This window comes from Leguminivora glycinivorella, chromosome 7 (assembly GCF_023078275.1).
Source record: "Leguminivora glycinivorella isolate SPB_JAAS2020 chromosome 7, LegGlyc_1.1, whole genome shotgun sequence".
Classification (NCBI taxonomy): Eukaryota; Metazoa; Arthropoda; class Insecta; order Lepidoptera; family Tortricidae; genus Leguminivora; species Leguminivora glycinivorella.
This window is the reverse complement of record NC_062977.1, coordinates 10,345,164-10,363,382: the sequence shown is the minus strand read 5'-3', so window position 1 is coordinate 10,363,382 and position 18,219 is coordinate 10,345,164. Positions and strand designations below refer to the sequence as shown.

Sequence of the window (18,219 nt, the reverse complement as noted above, 5' to 3'; positions counted from 1 at the left end):
AGTACAGTCCATAAAAGACACACCGGAAAATTCCTCAGTCCACCTGCACATTGTTGACAGCTAAGTGTTCAACGTCAAGCCTTATCTTTGAAAAATACAAAATTAAAGTAAGGACAAGACTCAAAGCATCCTACCCGTTTTTAGATGACACTACATTTATTTAAGTCCCTATAACTATTGCGTTCCATAATCCATAAGCTAGCGCCTCAGAAAAATAATTAAGTCAGGTAGCCTAGGTTAAGTAAATTAATCGAAGATATATTTTTGATGTTTACTCTTTAAACGAGGTGTGTTCAGGAGTTTCGAGTTTCATAACAGATTGAAGAGTAGAAACAAAAACTTACCTTTGCTGTAAAGTTAAGTATCCAGTTTATTTTTTACGTCCATTGCACTAGGCTAGATTTCACTAAGTCTACTGTACACCTAACACTTATTGCAATGAATTAAAATAACACGTTTTCGCCTGATTTCCTAACGAATTTATAGGTTATAAAAATTAAAACTCACTTAGTGACACAAACATATTTTACATTGATCTGAAAGTTTATTCTTCGGACCACATTTGAAATATTAAATGGAAAACATTTGTTTTAAGTTATTACAGATTCATGTTGTAGGCAGTATAGCGCTAAAATGGTCCATACATAAATAGATCTGTCATTTTTTCGCGGACAAAGCGGTTTAGCGGTAAACATGAGATAGATTAGAGAAAATAATTTAACCATAGATAACATATATCTCCGCCAAAAGGTGTTCTATTGGCGACAATACTCAAACTGTCATTGTTCTTAAGGTGGTATGCTTGATCGTCATAAAATTTTGTAGCAGATGAGATTATGATAAGGTGTCACATGTTGTCCACTGGTTTGCGGTTAGTAAATACTTTATAAAATCAAATACTTTAAACAGTAATTACTTTATAAATGATGAATGTAGGACCTCTTATAAATAAAATAAAATTTTCTTTGTCTTTGAGTCAGGGTAGAGTGGGGTGAAATGGGATACGTGAATTTTTGAAGTTATTGTGTTATTTTATTTTCATTTTTATTCTTTATTTTGATTACTTTTAAAAGCGTTGGCTTTCTGTAAACAATCGAGTGAAAGCGTAATTGAGGAGGAATGAAAGAGTGTATGTGTATAAGTTAGAGGTGATGAATGCTTATAGATGTATGTTTGATAGATTGAATGGCTGGATATGACGGATGTAAGATATGAAAGTGTGTCTCCAATGTTTTTTTTTATGGAATGAGTGGATTGATACAGACAGACAGCGCTGGAAAGTAGTCAAAACTAGTTGGTCGGAATTTGCGGGAACAAACAAGGGGGGATTTTGGGAACACATTAGTCATAAAATTCTTATTGGTTAGGTTAAAATCCAATGGATTCGACCCATTTCAAGGGTAGTTTTTTGTGACTACTACTACACAAGGTAATGAGACCCATACGAAAACCACACACCTCATCTTGAATGGGATGTATTTGACAATCGACATATTTAAGGGCCGACATCGTCTAGTGAGAACGAGGCTCTTTTCAATATTTGTTTCCTTGTTATGTGTTCAAAGATGTGAAGTTTAGTGTCATCAAATAATTTCTTCATTTGATCAAATCATGATATGGTACCAAGTTGAGGTACATGCTTATGTCATTTAAGGTTTGTTTTATAAAAAAAAAAAAACACCCCAGCAAACTTTAAGTCAGTATATTTTATTCAAGTATGAGACATGCGCCAAAACATGTGGCTGGAGTGATTAGGTAGAGAAATTGGTTTGAGTTCCGACAATGGAGATTGAAGGCTCTGGACTTATAATGAGAGCTCTAAAGGTTTCTTCGTAATTGCGTGGGAAGTTATTGTGAACTCGTTGAAATTATTACGGTAATTATTCCGGTCCAACAGTGTGGATGGAATGAATATTCGCCGCGACCGGGGAACGAGCTAGCAAGAGCGGGTTAGTAGGACCTATCAGATTCACAACCTGATATCCCTGGCGGTGCGTGGACTCTGAGGAAGGAGTTATCATGGTTCATTGTCGAGATTCTGATGAGCTGATTTCAAAACTGAGTCGCTAGCAGTCGCATAGTATTGGAATACACACCACACGATTAGAAATGGGGGGATATTTCCGACTGATCTAGAGATATTTTTCTTTTATTCAATTTTATTGCTTCTTTTGCTAATTAAGATTGGATTTTTTTACAAACCACTTTGTATTTTATAAAAGAAATCCAATCTGGGGGCGAGTTGTAACAGAACAAGCGTCCATGACGAGGAAATGGACTCGTTATTACATATAAAACTTACGGCGAATCAACTTTTCCTTGACCAACTTTTTGGTGCATGTTTACTTTGGGATTTCATTGAATATTTTAACAAATATAGTATCTGTGATGGTTTATCACATGTTTAGTCACGTCTTCACTCATAAAATTCACTATTATTTGGTGCAAAACAGGTTGGAAAAACGTATTTATCAACAAACTACGTTCACATGGACGGAATACTGACACTGACAGTTGTCAGCTGTGTAACGTTCCGATATTATGTCTGGGTTTCATTTACAAGTCAAAGAAATAATAATGACTAATATTGGTTATTATGCTTCCTGAGTATATCATTCAATGTAACATTTAGTAACAGATAAAATATTTCATTGCGAAATTACTTACAAAATAAATAAGAATGTTCCACAAAATAATATTTACGTAAAAATATTTGCGAATCGCTCCACTATTGGACTACATAGGTATCAATATCAATAGCTCTGTCTCTCTCTAAAACACGTGCACTCGGCATCTGTTGATAAGCAAACATCCGTGTGTAAATCGTGAACTCTAATGCATAGGGCATAAGACTTAGTAAACAAAGCAAACGTTTGAGTAGCCATAATGTCGGAAGTCGAATGTCGAATGTCGGAAGTCGAATGTCGAATGTCGGAAGTCGAATGTCGAATGTCGGAAGTCGAATGTCGGAAGTCGAATGTCGAATGTCGAATGTCGGAAGTCGAATGTCGAATGTCGGAAGTCGAATGTCGGAAGTCGAATGTCGAATGTCGGAAGTCGAATGTCGGAAGTCGAATGTCGAATGTCGGAAGTCGAATGTCGAATGTCGGAAGTCGAATGTCGGAAGTCGGATGTCGAATGTCGGAAGTCGGATGTCGGAAGTCGGAAGTCGGAGATAGAATCTATAAAAGGGTCGGAGCGAGCCGACGCGCGTCATTCTTAAAATATCTACAAGACTAGCAGTGTCTCTGGCTTTCGTGTGTTATACTGGTGAGTGAAGTTGTTCTGCTATTATTTCTTTGTTTGTTTTTACTTGGAAATTATTCTAAGTGATTGTAAACTTTGAAATTGTGTCTCTGTTTGATTGTGCGGGGATAATATCGTCGTACAGTTGGACTTAGACCTGTGGTGGGATTGCTTTACCGTCAGTTGTGAGGTTATTTTAGTGTTCTATTTATAGTGTAGTTTTACGTTTTAATTAAAGTGTAGTGAAGTTTTCTGTGCTTTGTTTCATGAGTGCCGTCAAGCAATACAAAGACTGGGTCGATGTATGGCTGGTGCTTGGAGATAAGTCTGTGTTTGGTTTTGTAGGGAGTAATTCTTGCAAAACTAAGCTTAGATTATAGCACGTAAAGGAAACTTCATTCGTTTATTTAGTTGGTCAGTAAAATTGAATTTAGTAATTTTCCATGGGGTTATTTAGTGAAAGTTATAAGCCAGATCATTGTTTGTGACAGACTGTTGTCCGGCTAGGCGCTTCTTCCCTTACGGTGTCAAATAAGAGGCGTCTAGGGGTCTTTTTGTTCCAAGTGGAGGGCTTGGACGCTTTTCTATACTTACAAAAGCGTATTTTCTCACCGGTCTCAAAGAGTCCAACTGTTAGATGGAAGTGAGGACTTTCACGATTGACGAAAGACATTAGGAGTAATCCTTGCTCACTGAAGTCGGCAGTATTTGAGGCTGGGGTCCTATATATATTTATATTTATTTACTCGGTGCTCTAGTCCATGCTGGCGTTGGTCGCTGGGGATTTCGGTTGTGATCGATCCACATCTAAGTAAAGTTGATCGCAGCTGGGTCTCTCATGTGGCTGGTACTGGTGTGTCCTAGAATACTGGATATATACACGGATAGGGCGATCTACTCTCTGCTACCCTAGCCCGCGGGCAAGAGCAGAGGGGGGGATAAGAACACAAGCCTATAGGTTGCCTATCTCAGCTTCGCTGGCTGAACTGTACAGCTTATGGTAGGGATACACTTGTGCATATTTTGAACACAAGATCTATGGTAAGTGACGGTCTGTGTTTCAGATATGCTAGAATAGGGAAAATGATAGGAATAGGGTAGAGTCACACACTATTTCTATAAAAGTAGAGTTCTTTTATGATTGGTCTTGGAATATAATTGGTCAACGTGTATTGTGGAGAAATAATTTAACTACTACTATTTATATGGGTTAAATGGCCTTTAAATGTGGTGTTTACTATCTTAAAATATGTGGTAAAACTGGTAATTTATAAAATCTCTTATTACTTAATTTATTTGAGTGAAATTAATAATTGTGGTAGCAATTTCTGATCTTTCGGTGTGGTTGCGGGACACTTAGTGTTGCTAACTAGTTTTTCAAGGTAAATTCTATCAAATTGGCTAGGGAAACAAACTGTCTTTGGAATAAAAGGATTTGTTTGTTATAGGGCCCAGTGGCATGCGAGCGCCGTCCACTGATGGAAAGTCTAAAGCTTAGAAAAGTTTGACTTACTTATTTTTTTTACAAAAGTTAGCAACTGCTCGGTGTTTCGATAAAACATTAGAAAGATCGAGAAGTTATGGTCTATTAGCAGTATTGGGGAACGGGGGGTTTAGCTAGGGAAAAGAAACAAAATAAAAAAGGGGTTAGTTTGTAGATAGATAGCCCTTCAGGCTTACTTGCTTAGGATGCCCGATAATGTGGTTTGATTGGGCCTAAGGATTCCAGACGGTATCGCAAGTTCTCACCCCAAACCGGAATCGAAAATAGAGCGTAGCCGATGTTTTCTAAAATATTTTTTAATATTTATATCATGTATGTTTCACTCACTAACTTTTATTCTAAAATTTCTTCATCACGTCATTAATTTTCTCACTCATAACTTTCTAGGCCTAAATCTGATAAATTACTCTTCTATAACACTATATTATTATGCTACAATAACCTTTATTCTTCTTTAAAATATAAATAAATAAAATTTTAAAAATTAGTCAAAAATACAGCTGATACTCATTAAAGGATCTAGGTTATCGCGGTTCACGTCGAAGGGTTCTACTTATTCACGCTAGACGATCACAAGGCCAAATTTACGGGGTATATTTAAAGGGGGGTTAGCTATACTGTTGGTTAGCCAAGTAAGTAAGTAAATAAGTAAAGGTGAGCGGAGGTTTAGTTACACTATTAGTCGACTTATAGTCGTTAATTAAATTCAGCACCCGGTTAATGGACAAGCGCAACACTACCACTCATCAACCTTTTTAGTTTTTCAAAATATGTAGTATTACCTAATTCCTCACCTCAATAACGCCGCCGCCCATACTCCCCTGTTCGAGCGCGAGGAACGCCGGCGGCAGCCCGATCGCTTTACCTGTAATTGTCCGTTTATAAGGTTTCTTATTTGCACCTGCTGCGCTCCTAATGCTACGCATAGGGCGCACTGAGCAAATATTGGTTTCAGAAAAGTATTTTCTTTGTAGGTACCTATTCATAAATATTTTTGCTGCTGGCTAATGAAACAAATGAAGTACAAAAGTCTGATAATAACCACTCAAAGTCTGGGTACTCATATATATGTGTTATTTCGCTTCAAATCTAAAACATGTAGATTCGGTCTAGAAATATCGCCGTAGATAGCTGATGGATACATATCTATTAATACTTTCAGACATATATATTGAAATCAGAATTGGGCTGCTGGTTTTGACATTTTAGCTCAATATGTACTCAATCATTAGAATTGGGCCATTATCCAACACATATAGTATAGCTGTTTCCATGTACTTATGCTGGCTACGATACCAGGTTATGCTACAACGGGCTACGGCGTAGCACACTTAGACTAAATATTAATACTATTAATAGGTCGTAAAATCGAAGAATTCTGCGATATCAGCTAAAACAAAGTACGGAAATTGACGATTCAAAATCAGATTCAATTCTCAGAGCCAAAGTCCGATCGCACTCGGAGCGAGCACCCTTATGTAGTCGAGAACAAGTGAGTGTTCTGCGCTTTTACTGACTTTTGGCACCAGCTTTGTAAGCGCGAGTATGCGACATTCAAAACACGCCTTTTCGCTCGAATTATATATAGTTTTAAAATTTTCAATGTAAGGCGAACTCATAAGTTTAGCTTACCTACGAAAGAGTAGGAATATCTAAGAAATGAAAATATAACTATTCCCGACGATTATTTTTACTTCGCTCAAGTCAACTACGACATTCTTCTGTTTAGTGCAATATAGGTTCGCGTTCCAAGTTTAATAACCATATAAATAAAGCCACTTTTAAATGAACTATTTAAAGGATGCAGCATTCGCATAATTTTGTAAACCTTTTTAACAAAAAACTGGCTAAGAGCGTGTCGGGCCACGCTCAGTGTAGGGTTCCGTAGTTTTCCGTATTTTTCTCAAAAACTACTAAACCTATCAAGTTCAAAAAAATTTTTCTAGAAAGTCTTTATAAAGTTCTACTTTTGTGATTTTTTTCATATTTTTTAAACATATGGTTCAAAAGTTAGAGGGGGGGGGGACGCACTATTTTTCCTTTAGAAGCGATTATTTACGAAAATATTAATAATAATATAATAATAATAATAAATATTAGCAAGTACGGATCGAGCGTCGTATCAACTCGTTTAGGACTCTCATTGCAAAGCTGATCTGCTTCAGAGGGGGTAATAATCGCCCCCGAGTAATGCGCTTTGTGAACCAGGCGTTCGCGGGGACGGACATCAGGCCCCGCGACTATTTGGCCAATGTCACAGAGCGCATCGACTTCCTGAAGCAGAAAGTCTATGCATGGGCAAGCCGTATTCGCCGCTACAGAAAGCGTGTGGACCGATTCCAGCAGAATCGTCTTTTTCAAAGCGACCAAAGGAAAGTATACCGGAGGTGGGAGGAAACCGACAATCGTGTGTCTGACGTGCGGCTGCCGGATGCTACTGCCATGTCTGATTTCTGGCGTAGCATCTGGTCGGTGCCCGTCGAACACACGGAGGGTGAGTGGATGACCGTTGTCGAACGCGAGTGCGAGAACATCGAACCTATGGGGGCTATTACCATCAGCCCCGACGACGTAAGTTGTGCTACCCGTACGGCCCAGAACTGGAAAAGTCCTGGACCTGACGGATTGCACAACTTCTGGCTAAAATGGTTTCGATGCTCGCACTCGCGTTTGGCAACGCAATTTCAACAAGCCCTCGATCTTGGTTCTCTCCCACCTTCCCTAACAACTGGTGTTACTTTCCTGCTCTACAAGTCCGGTAGTACCACGGAAGCAAAAAACTACAGACCCATCACGTGCTTGCCTACACTCTACAAGCTCCTTACATCCATTTTGAGAGCAAAAATTAACGCGCATATTGTCGCTAACAACATTCTGGCCCCCGCTCAAAATGGATGTAGGGTTGGGTCCCGTGGTACTAAAGAGCTCCTCCTCATAGACATGACCATTTGCCAACAAGTTCGGCGGAACAAGGGGGCCATCTCGGCCGCTTGGATTGACTATAAGAAGGCCTATGATTCGGTGCCTCATTCATGGCTGAGAAGGGTATTGGAGCTGTATAAACTTGATGCAGCTTTAATATCCTTCCTGGCTGCATGTATGAGGCAGTGGACCACAGTCCTTCGTCAACCAGGAGGCAGGGATGACCCCACTGGCCCGCAGGACTTCATAAGGATTGAGCGAGGAATATTCCAGGGTGACAGTCTGAGTCCATTATGGTTCTGCCTAGCTCTGAATCCCCTCAGCACCCTGCTGAAGGATTCTGGGCTAGGTTGCCGGCTTCGGAGAGAGGGTGAAGTCATCTCTCACCTTCTGTACATGGACGATCTCAAACTATTTGCACCGAACACCCAAGACCTGATGGTGCTATTGAAAACCACAGAAGTTTTCAGTACCGCCATCAGAATGGAGTTTGGTGTCGATAAGTGTGCGGTTATGCATGTACAGCGGGGGAGGTTGTAAATTCAGAAAATTTACAACTTTCTGAGACGATGTCGTTCAGATCTATCTCTGAATCAGAAACCTATAAGTACCTTGGTATGTCACAGTCGTTGGGTATTGAGGATGTTGGCATTAGACGGTCGGTGAAGGAGCGCTTTTTCAGTCGGCTCACAAAAGTCCTTAACAGTCTTTTGTCAGGAGGCAATAAAGTGCGCGCCTTTAACGCCTGGGTAATGCCTCTACTCACATACTCCTTTGGCATACTAAGGTGGACCCAGACCGAGCTGGACGCCCTGGATCGGAGGGTCCGGTCACTGCTTACCAGACACCGTATGTTACACCCGCGCTCGTCTGTTATGAGATTGTACATCCCACGGAAGTGCGGAGGTCGAGGCTTCCTAAACGCCAAAAATCTCCACAACCGTGAGGTGTACAATCTCAGGAATTACTTCCTTAACAACGAGTGTGGGATGCATCGTGATGTGGTGGCAGTGGACGGAAACCTCACGCCGCTCTCCTTGGCGAAAGAGAACTGGCGCAAACCTGTGGTACTAAGTACTGCGGACCGCAGGGCGGTATGGGAGAGCAAGCAGCTACACGGGCGGTTCTACAAGGCCCTCACGGGACCCGATGTAGACCTGCTCGCATCGGTGAACTGGTTACGATTCGGGGACCTCTTCGGAGAAACTGAGGGTTTTGCCTGTGCAATTGCGGACGAAGTTATGATGACGAACAACTACCGGAAATATATCCTGAAGGACGGCACGGTCGACATTTGTCGGGCATGCCGCCGTCCCGGAGAATCACTCAGGCATATCATTTCCGGTTGTTCTCATCTTGCTAACGGTGAGTATTTGCACAGGCATAATCTCGTAGCCCGGATCATTCACCAGCAGCTTGCTCTTCAATACGGCCTTGTGGACCGCGAAGTACCGTACTACAAGTACTTACCTGCGCCAGTTCTTGAAAATGGCCGTGCCACGCTCTATTGGGATCGATCTATTATCACTGACAGGACTATTGTAGCCAATAAGCCTGACATTGTGATAATAGATCGACCGCAACGCCGGGCCGTGCTCGTTGACATCACCATCCCCCATGATGAGAATCTCGTGAAAGCCGAGAAGGACAAGTCCAGTAAGTACCTAGACTTGGCTCACGAGATAACCACCATGTGGGATGTTGATTCAACGATCATTGTCCCGATAGTCGTTTCAGCGAACGGTCTCATAGCGAAGAGTCTCGACCAACATCTTAAGAGACTCTCGCTCGGTGGTTGGATCAAGGGCCAGATGCAGAAGGCGGTGATTTTGGACACAGCGCGGATAGTCCGACGGTTCCTCTCTCTGCGGCCCTAACCACCGGCAGCTTGGGCCCTGCCCCGCTGCTGGCGGCACCCTAGGTTAGGTTTTTTATAATATGTTTATATGTTTTATATTGTTTTGTAAGTGTTTTATTTTATTTTACTTTTATACTCATATTGTAAAAAACCTAATCTAAGAAAAGAAATAAATAAAGGAAATAAATATTATAGGACATTCTTACACAGATTGACTGAGGCCCACGGTAAGCTCAAGAAAGCTTGTGTTGTGGGTACTCAGACAACGAAATAATAACAACGATTAATATTATCAAGAAACGGTCTTAGTAAACCCTTATTCATTAGCCTGTGTATGGTTGGGTGGGGCAAACAGGCAATAGCAAGGCGACGAACAGGTCTGGTACCGACTACAAAAATAATTGATTTGTTTATAATTTGGATGTTTAGCTTATTGCAATACGATAAGAAATCTGAATTGAAAGGTTTATTATTTTTGGCTTTTTAGTTTCTCCGTGTTTTGTAACGCGCTTATTTTTGAAGGCGGTTTTATTTTATTATGGAGAATATCCTCGCGAGAGAGCATTTCCCATACAAATGGGAGAACGTTCTCGGGAACGGCACAACTCTAGTTGTAAAGTCTATAAGGGCCACTTGCACCAACGAAAATGGAGGGTTAACCCACCATTTTATATGGAATTTAACAGATGACAGCCCACTAACCCTGAGTTAAGTGGTTGGTACAAGTGGACCTAAGAATAAGAATAAGAAAACAAAACACTAGGGCCCACTTGCACCAAACATTTAACTCGGGGTTAGTGGACTGTCATCTGTCAAATTCCATATAAAATGGTGGGTTAACCCTCCATTTTAGTTGCTGCAAGTGGCCCTAGTAGGTATAGGTAATACCTACTTATTCCAAATAATATGATATGAGTTAGCTTACCCATCCAATCCAGCATAATGATTTCCAGCTCTGTGCAGGCCGGGCTGGCTGCCTGGAACAAACGGCTGCAATGAATGGCGTGTGCTACTTCTGTAGCTCTTTCACGAGTGTGACACTATTCGCTAACGTCTGCGTTATTTACGTATGATAACTTAACCACAAAATTAAAATTTTGAAAAAACCCCCGACCGCGACATAGAATACCGATTTTTATGAATCATGGCTAAGAACACTCCCGACTAACTCAGCTTTCAGACAAAAAAAACTAAATCCAAATCGGTTCATCCGTTCGGGAGCTACGATGCCACAGACAGACAGACAGACAGAGAGATATACAGACAGACAGACACGTCAAACTATAACACCCCGTCGTTTTTGCGTCGGGGGTTAAAAATACGTCTCTGTCGCACTAATAAACTAATAAGCAAGGGCAGGTACATAGGAAGTACCTAAATTACTCGAACGCTAGCTAATATGTTATTGTCAAACTCGTAGTTGGGTTATTGCTGCAGCGCCAGCCAATAACTTGCGCTTATTTAGGAGACATTTGGACTTATCAAGGTATTTATTGTTACATTTTATGACATCATAAGTTTTTTTTTAATATTTTTGTTTTATACTACGTTGGTGGCATACAAACATACGGCCCGCCTGATGTAAAGCGGTCACTGTAACCTATGGACGCCTGATTTAATCGTCTTTTTATTGACTTGCTAAGATGTTATTTTGTTTTTATTTTAATCCCAAGTAGTTAACTTGTATAAACTTAGTAGGTACTCGTAACACATATACGTTTTTTGAAGGAGCTTACCTGATTGAAGTGACAGAGGCAACATTTTCGTGATTTTAGTATATTTTATGTTACAATTCAAAGTTTTCAATAATATGATATATCTTAAATGTTTCTAGTGCCCCCACGTAACATTTTCGCTATTTACCGGGAAATCCATGTCATCGGCTACAACGTACTGCTACGACCACAGAACTAGATTTACATAGAAGAAACAAGTCCATTTATTTGTATGGCGGCCGAGCGTGTCAGATTTTGTACTGAAGTTGTTTCTTGCCTGTAATTTTAAATATGTCTCAGGCCTTTAAGTGTTCATAATTTTTATGCTGTTGTAATTGAATATCACGTAAAGAATTTTTTATGTTTTTGTAGACTTCAGCTTACAAAAATTGATGGAAAGGCAAGCTGCTATTAAAGACGGACAACTCAGTGGATTTGACTGAGTTCATTTGACACGCTAAGTAGATACGTTCGCTTGATCTATGGTATATATGACATCTGTGGCTACGACTGTAGCTCAATGATGAATATGGACAGAAGGAGGCGGAAAAAGGAGTCTGAAAAGTAAAGAACTCTAAAAGGTACCTACTTAAGTACTTATATCAATAACTCACCTCAATACTTACTTTGGTACTTTGGATCCCAGTCGAACTAAATGTGCAATTACGATATTCTAATATCAAATTTATGTTACCATTTACGAATCGGAATATAGCCTCCCGATGACAACATTATTTTGATGGTCCGAAATAGTGAAACTAGCAGAAAAGCCGTTAATATCGGCTGTAATAGCGTATAGCCTATCAAGCGGTTCTAAACGAGTGATTTAGCTAACCGATTGCAAATTTGGTGATGGCAGTTTGTCTCATTTACCTACCTATTTTGTTATTTCGTACTTTACATGACACAATCTTAAAAACAAACATAAGTAATAGATACTCGATCATAAAAACGATAATAATAAAGTAACCTAATTGACTGGAGAAGAGTCGTTTTAGGACAAGAACTTAAAATATGACTGATCAAAATTTTAAAAACTTCAGAATTCTTGAATTCGACTCGACGTTATTTTCAATATTTCTAAGTACTTTAACACGGCGGGTCTTCTCTTTATATGAAACTAGCTTTAACTTAACTTCGCTCGCGTTAGAAATAGACAAAAAGTAGCCTATGTCACTCTCCATCCCTTCAACTTATTCTACTTAAAAAGTCACGTCAATTCGTCGGTACTTTTTGCCGTGAAAGACGGACAGGAAACAGACACACACACACCTTCCCATTTATAATATTAGCACAGTATAATAAAGAGTACTATCGTACAGTATGGCCACTCCCGCTCCCCGCTGAAAGTGCCGCCCACCCCCTCTCGGTTACCTCACAGCAACTCACAGTTACCGCCTGTCAAAAACGCGAACAGTCGATCTGTCATATGTCACTCATACAAGCGTAGTACGCGTTCACCTACACGAGCTTAGAATGTGTGCTAGGAACGCGCCTCTTTCATATATTTGATCGCCAGTGTCCGAGGTGTGATATTAGTATGGATAACTGATTTGTTAAAAATTTCATTTTTTTAATACAAACTTCTCGCTGACTTTTTTTCAGGTAACTTATTACGCATCGAGATTCGAGATCACAGAATTCCAATGGACACCTAATCTTCATCATGAGGAGCTCAATGGTAATGTATTAGCAATGGGAGAATTTCATAAAAACGGTAAGTGCTTAATCTTGATTTTTGTGCTTTAAAAAATATAAAAAAACCGGCCAAGAGCGTGTCGGGCCACGCTCAGTGTAGGGTTCCGTAGTTTTCCGTATTTTTCTCAAAAACTACTGAACCTATCGAGTTCAAAACAATTTTCCTAGAAAGTATTTATAAAGTTCTACTTTTGTGATTTTTTTCATATTTTTTAAACATATGGTTCAAAAGTTAGAGGGGGGGGGACGCACTTTTTTTTCCTTTAGGAGCGATTATTTCCGAAACTGTTAATATTATCAAAAAACGATATTAGTAAACCCTTATTCATTTCTTAATACCTATCCAACGATATATCACACGTTGGGGTTGGAATGAAAAAAAAATATCAGCCCCCACTTTACATGTAGGGGGGGGTGCCCTAACGAAACATTTTTTTCCACTTTTTATTTTTGCACTTTGTTGGCGTGATTAATATACATATTGGTACCAAATTTCAGCTTTCTAGTGCTAACGGTTACTGAGATTATCCGCGGACGGACGGACGGACGGACGGACGGACGGACGGACGGACGGACGGACGGACGGACGGACGGACGGACGGACGGACGGACAGACAGACATGGCGAAACTATAAGGGTTCCTAGTTAACTACGGAACCCTAAAAAGAGTCAATTTTAAACCAAATGTCTTAGTAACATTTTTCTTAGGTAGGTATTGCAATTCAAATAAATTATCATTGTCTCATTATTAACGCCGATGAAATTAATTAAGGTACACGTAAAATTTCCTACTTTCATGCAGATGATTTGCATAACACGCAGTGCAGGTGGCTCTAATTACATATTCTACCTTGTTTGCTTGGTCGAAAGTCATAAGGCAAAAGCAGATACATTATATTTATTATATTTGTCGGTTACGAAATAAAACAGACCTATAATAAATGTACGATTGCCGATATTATACGTATACCTATACTTATTTTGATTGGGTGTACATACTGTACATAGTAAGCAATCCATACTAATATTATAAATGGGAAAGTGTGTGTGTCTGTTTGTCCGTATTTCACGGCAAAACGCAGCGACGAATTCACGTGATTTTTATATGTATTATTATATGGACGTGGAGATAGTTGAAGGGATGGAGAGTGACATAGGCTACTTTTTGTCTCTTTCTAACGCTAGCGAAGCCGCGAGCAAAAGCTAGTTATAAATATAGGTATTTTTAAAAACATTATTTTTAACTTTATGCGTGGTCGGTTCTAAGACTTCCTACACAGAATGTGTCGAAACAAACGCAAATTATTCATAGCGAACGTTTACAGAGCCAATCGATATTCTGGTCGGTGGCTTCAATCGATGCGTTGCAGCAAGTATCGGGTCGTAAGACTCGTAAGTCGTAATACGGATATCTACCTCGCAGTGGCATATTAATAACATACGTCGACGTCATTATGCGATTTGCCTTACTCTTTTAGCAGGTTAAAAATAAGCAGGTAATTATTATTTTTAATTAAATATACAAATTACTGGGATACTAAAAATGTGTGTTTCGTGTAAAATATGACTAAAATATATTTTCAGCTTCAGCACATCGTCATGTCGGAATGTCAAAGGGCCATATGTACTGAATAACGGCAGACGATACACGTGCGAAGAAGACTCGATTCGTAACTCGTATCGGTTAAGTAAGACACTCCTGCGTTCGTGTTTTAATTTATCCACACTCGTTTCGAACATCTTCTTTCCGCACTCGTGTAAATGTACTGAGCCAAGAAAGTGGTTTACCACTTTTCGACTCTATGTTAAACACCCTTAAATGCATGAATTTTTCTTTTAACGAGATATTAATATATGTGATGTGATAGACAACGGTTTTCTAACTCTGGGAAAAAAAAATGATTACCGATTTTAATATTAAATCAGTGTTAGAAGTTAAATAGGCCAAAACTTATTTATATTAGTATATAATTTTTGGTAAGTTTTATTTGTAAAGTTTTACCACTATTAGAAAGGTACACTATTTGTGAAACCCCCATGATAAAATGTTTAAACATAAACTAATTACTAACTCCGAATAAATCCGCCTAAATCACATACTAAAAATCGCCAACATCCTGTTTTTCACACTTTTCCGCCATTTCATCTTTATCCTTAAATAATAAATAGTAAATCATAATATTATTTTATTTATTTATTAAATAATAATAAATACTGAATAATAATTAAGCTATAAATGTGATTTTGGATAGCTACATATTGAGCCACAGGCCATCAAATATATGATGCATATATAATCACCATTAATTTATTTACGTATTTTGGTCATATCACCTAAAACTAAAATTTTAAAATTTCTTCAAACATCAAATATAAAGTTGTATTGTTCACAAGGAAGACAAAGTAACTGGATGCAAAATTAAGTGGTTACTTTGCTCATGTAGGATAGTGGACTGACTTTTAGCTTGCTTAAGACTTACCTACAGCCTACAGTGAATATTCAATGCAAATTATGGCTAGAAGGCTACATTGAGTTCATAACAATAGACGCTATTATCTTGATGTACCTTATGTCTGTGGTATGAGGATTGGAACGTTTAGCTACGGAAGATATTGGGATAAAGTCACACGGAATGTCAAACGCACACTAGAAACCACCTAGAAACAGTGGAAACCTAGGGGCATGTCCAAGTTCGAACAAATTGATGTAGGTACTTAAGTTTGATACGTACCAAATAGGGTTTGCAATATCCGCCGATTTTTCGGATCCGGATATTTCGGATCTTAAAATATGACGGATCCGGATATCCGGATATTTCGGATAAAACGGATCCGAGTTGAAAAGTTAGCTTTTTATAGGGGTTTCGTCAAATCAAAGCTGCTGTTACTGAAATAAAATAATTTTAACTCACAAAACGACATAAATATAGTGTATTATTGTGTCATTAACTTTTTAGACAAACTTTTTAAACATAATTAATGTAACTCTCATTTTACAGCATATAACATTAAACAGTAGGCCAATATTTTTGAATGAATGAATGAATGAATGAATAAAATCGTTTATTCACAATGAACATATGGTTACAAAAGATCTTGGATTACAATAGTGTGTCCCTTAATATATTCAGTCTAGGTAGACGTGTGAAAACAGGATGTCAGTGATATTATGATCACTCAGTCATAGTCAGTTTTGTTTAACATAAGATAACAGGGTAATTTAGTGTTCACTAATACCTCCATATTTACTGGGACGTCAATCTTCTGTAACCACAGCCAATACATCCATGCAGAAGTAGGAAAAAAAGTTAAAATAATCGTTGGACCAGGGAGTGTCAATATGTAACTACACAAAAAGTATTACACTTGTAAAATATGTCACACATATTTAGTTATCATGTACCAATTTCATGAAATTACGCTTCAATGCCTACTTCCTGAACCTTTAATACTCGTAGCTCATTAAATCCGGCTGTATTAGAACAATCTTCCATTATTATATATATAAAACTAATAGAAATCGGCTGAGTGGTTCCAAAATACTGTGGAATGAATTGTCGCCAGCGGTATTTCCGGAGCAATACGACCTTCAAGAAAAGAGCGTACAGCACTCCCAGCTTAAAGGCTGGCAAGGCACCTGCAATCCTTCTGGCGTTTCGGGAGTCCATGGGCGGGAGTGATCGCTTACCATCGGGCTACCTGCCTGTTAGTTAGCCTCCCATCTCATAAAAAAAGTGGCTTTGGATTCAGCCTATAACATTTTTATAAAAGTAATTAATTTCTCTTTAAGCTTAAAAGCATCCATTTCATTCGTTTCTGCTTATATACAAAATTAATAATTTATCGTTATTCCTGTCGGGACGCATCCAGTTAGTAACGACTAACGACGGCAGTTTTAAAAACGATGGTTTACTGTTTCATTTCGTTTACTTAAGAAACATTAAGTACTTAATACATATTAGTTTCATAGATTCTTCGCATAGCGTAATGTACCTAACCTAACAGCTTGATATTTTGTAGTATTTGAATGAAATAAAAGTGAATAAACATTTTAAGCTACAAAATACACGAAATAATTCATAAGTTTTATTCGAAAACTCTTTCTGGTGTGGATCGATGGCCATATTTAACGGATCCGTATTATCCGTATTATCCGGATCCTATGAGTCCTCGGATCCGGATCTCAAATTCAACGGATATCCGGATAATTCGGATATCCGGATATCCGGATCTCAAACCCTAGTACCAAATACTAGTATATATTTAAAATCTGCCTTTACAGCAATATCAAAAACACCAAGCTAAATAAATATCTGTAGAGGTGTTAAACGAAAATAACCATTTAACCTGCAAAAATGTACATTCACTGCCAGCGTGCATAGGTATAAGAGGATAACCCCTATGAACGTAGAACTAACGTCGACCCGACCCTGTATGCGAACGCGAGAATGAGAACTATTGAAATGAAAATGTAAGCTCTGTAAGTGGCGCAATCGCCCGTAATCATAGTAAAATTTGTAGATGGTTAAATATAAATGCATATACTTATTTGCAAAAAAAAACTGTTCCTCTTCCCTCAAAGCACGTTCACAAGTTATACGTATATATTCCCTTCACAATGTCTCAAGATATCGCAAAATCACAATCTTTCAAATCAAGCAAAATCGTACACAATGAAAAAGAGGTTATTCACATCATGTGTGTCTACTTAGTGCACAATACGTAGAGCAAGTGGGCGATTTTAAACTTTACGTAAAATTGCTTTAATGAAAAAACTTGACTTTCACATACTTTTATGAAGAAACTTTAGATACAGTCGGCATAAGATGCGGCGAGGGACCTAATTAATATTTCAGTACGCACCGCTTAAATAAGTAAGTATATCGTAATAACACTAATAACCCTACTTACCGTAGCTCAGCAATTCCCGTCAACTTTGTACAATGCCACGTCAGCAAATTTTAATTGATCCTATTTTGTTACCAACATTTAGTAATATAATTCGACTTTCGTAAGATATATACAGGATAATTGTTATAATTAAGAAAATATAGATACTAGAGAACCTTAATGACGAAATAAAACTTAATCAAATCTCATTTCATCAACAAAATCTTGGTAACAAAATAGGAATTAATAAAAACAAATTTAACTTTTCCCTTAATTTTTGTACAAAGTTGACGGGAATTGCTGAGCTATCGTATAACTCAAAATAAGATAAACTTGTACAATTTATATTTAATTAATACCTTGACTGTAAAATATTATAACTTTTG

General features: G+C 38.5%; 1 protein-coding gene across 2 annotated transcripts in view; it reads right to left on the bottom strand.

Moving 5' to 3' along the window:
• The window catches only part of LOC125228178 (tyrosine decarboxylase), a 45,027-nt gene that overhangs the window by 16,921 nt on the left and 9,887 nt on the right, over positions 1-18,219 (bottom strand). For both annotated transcript variants that reach the window (XR_007177262.1, XM_048132638.1), the window contains exons 2-3: positions 10,456-10,507; positions 5,545-5,615 (exon numbers count right to left, since the gene is read on the bottom strand). Coding sequence is in view for 1 of the 2 variants with exons in the window: in XM_048132638.1 (XP_047988595.1) it covers positions 5,545-5,615; positions 10,456-10,507 (123 nt within the window). In the remaining variant the exon portion in view is untranslated. The remainder of the gene's footprint in view (positions 1-5,544; positions 5,616-10,455; positions 10,508-18,219) is intronic.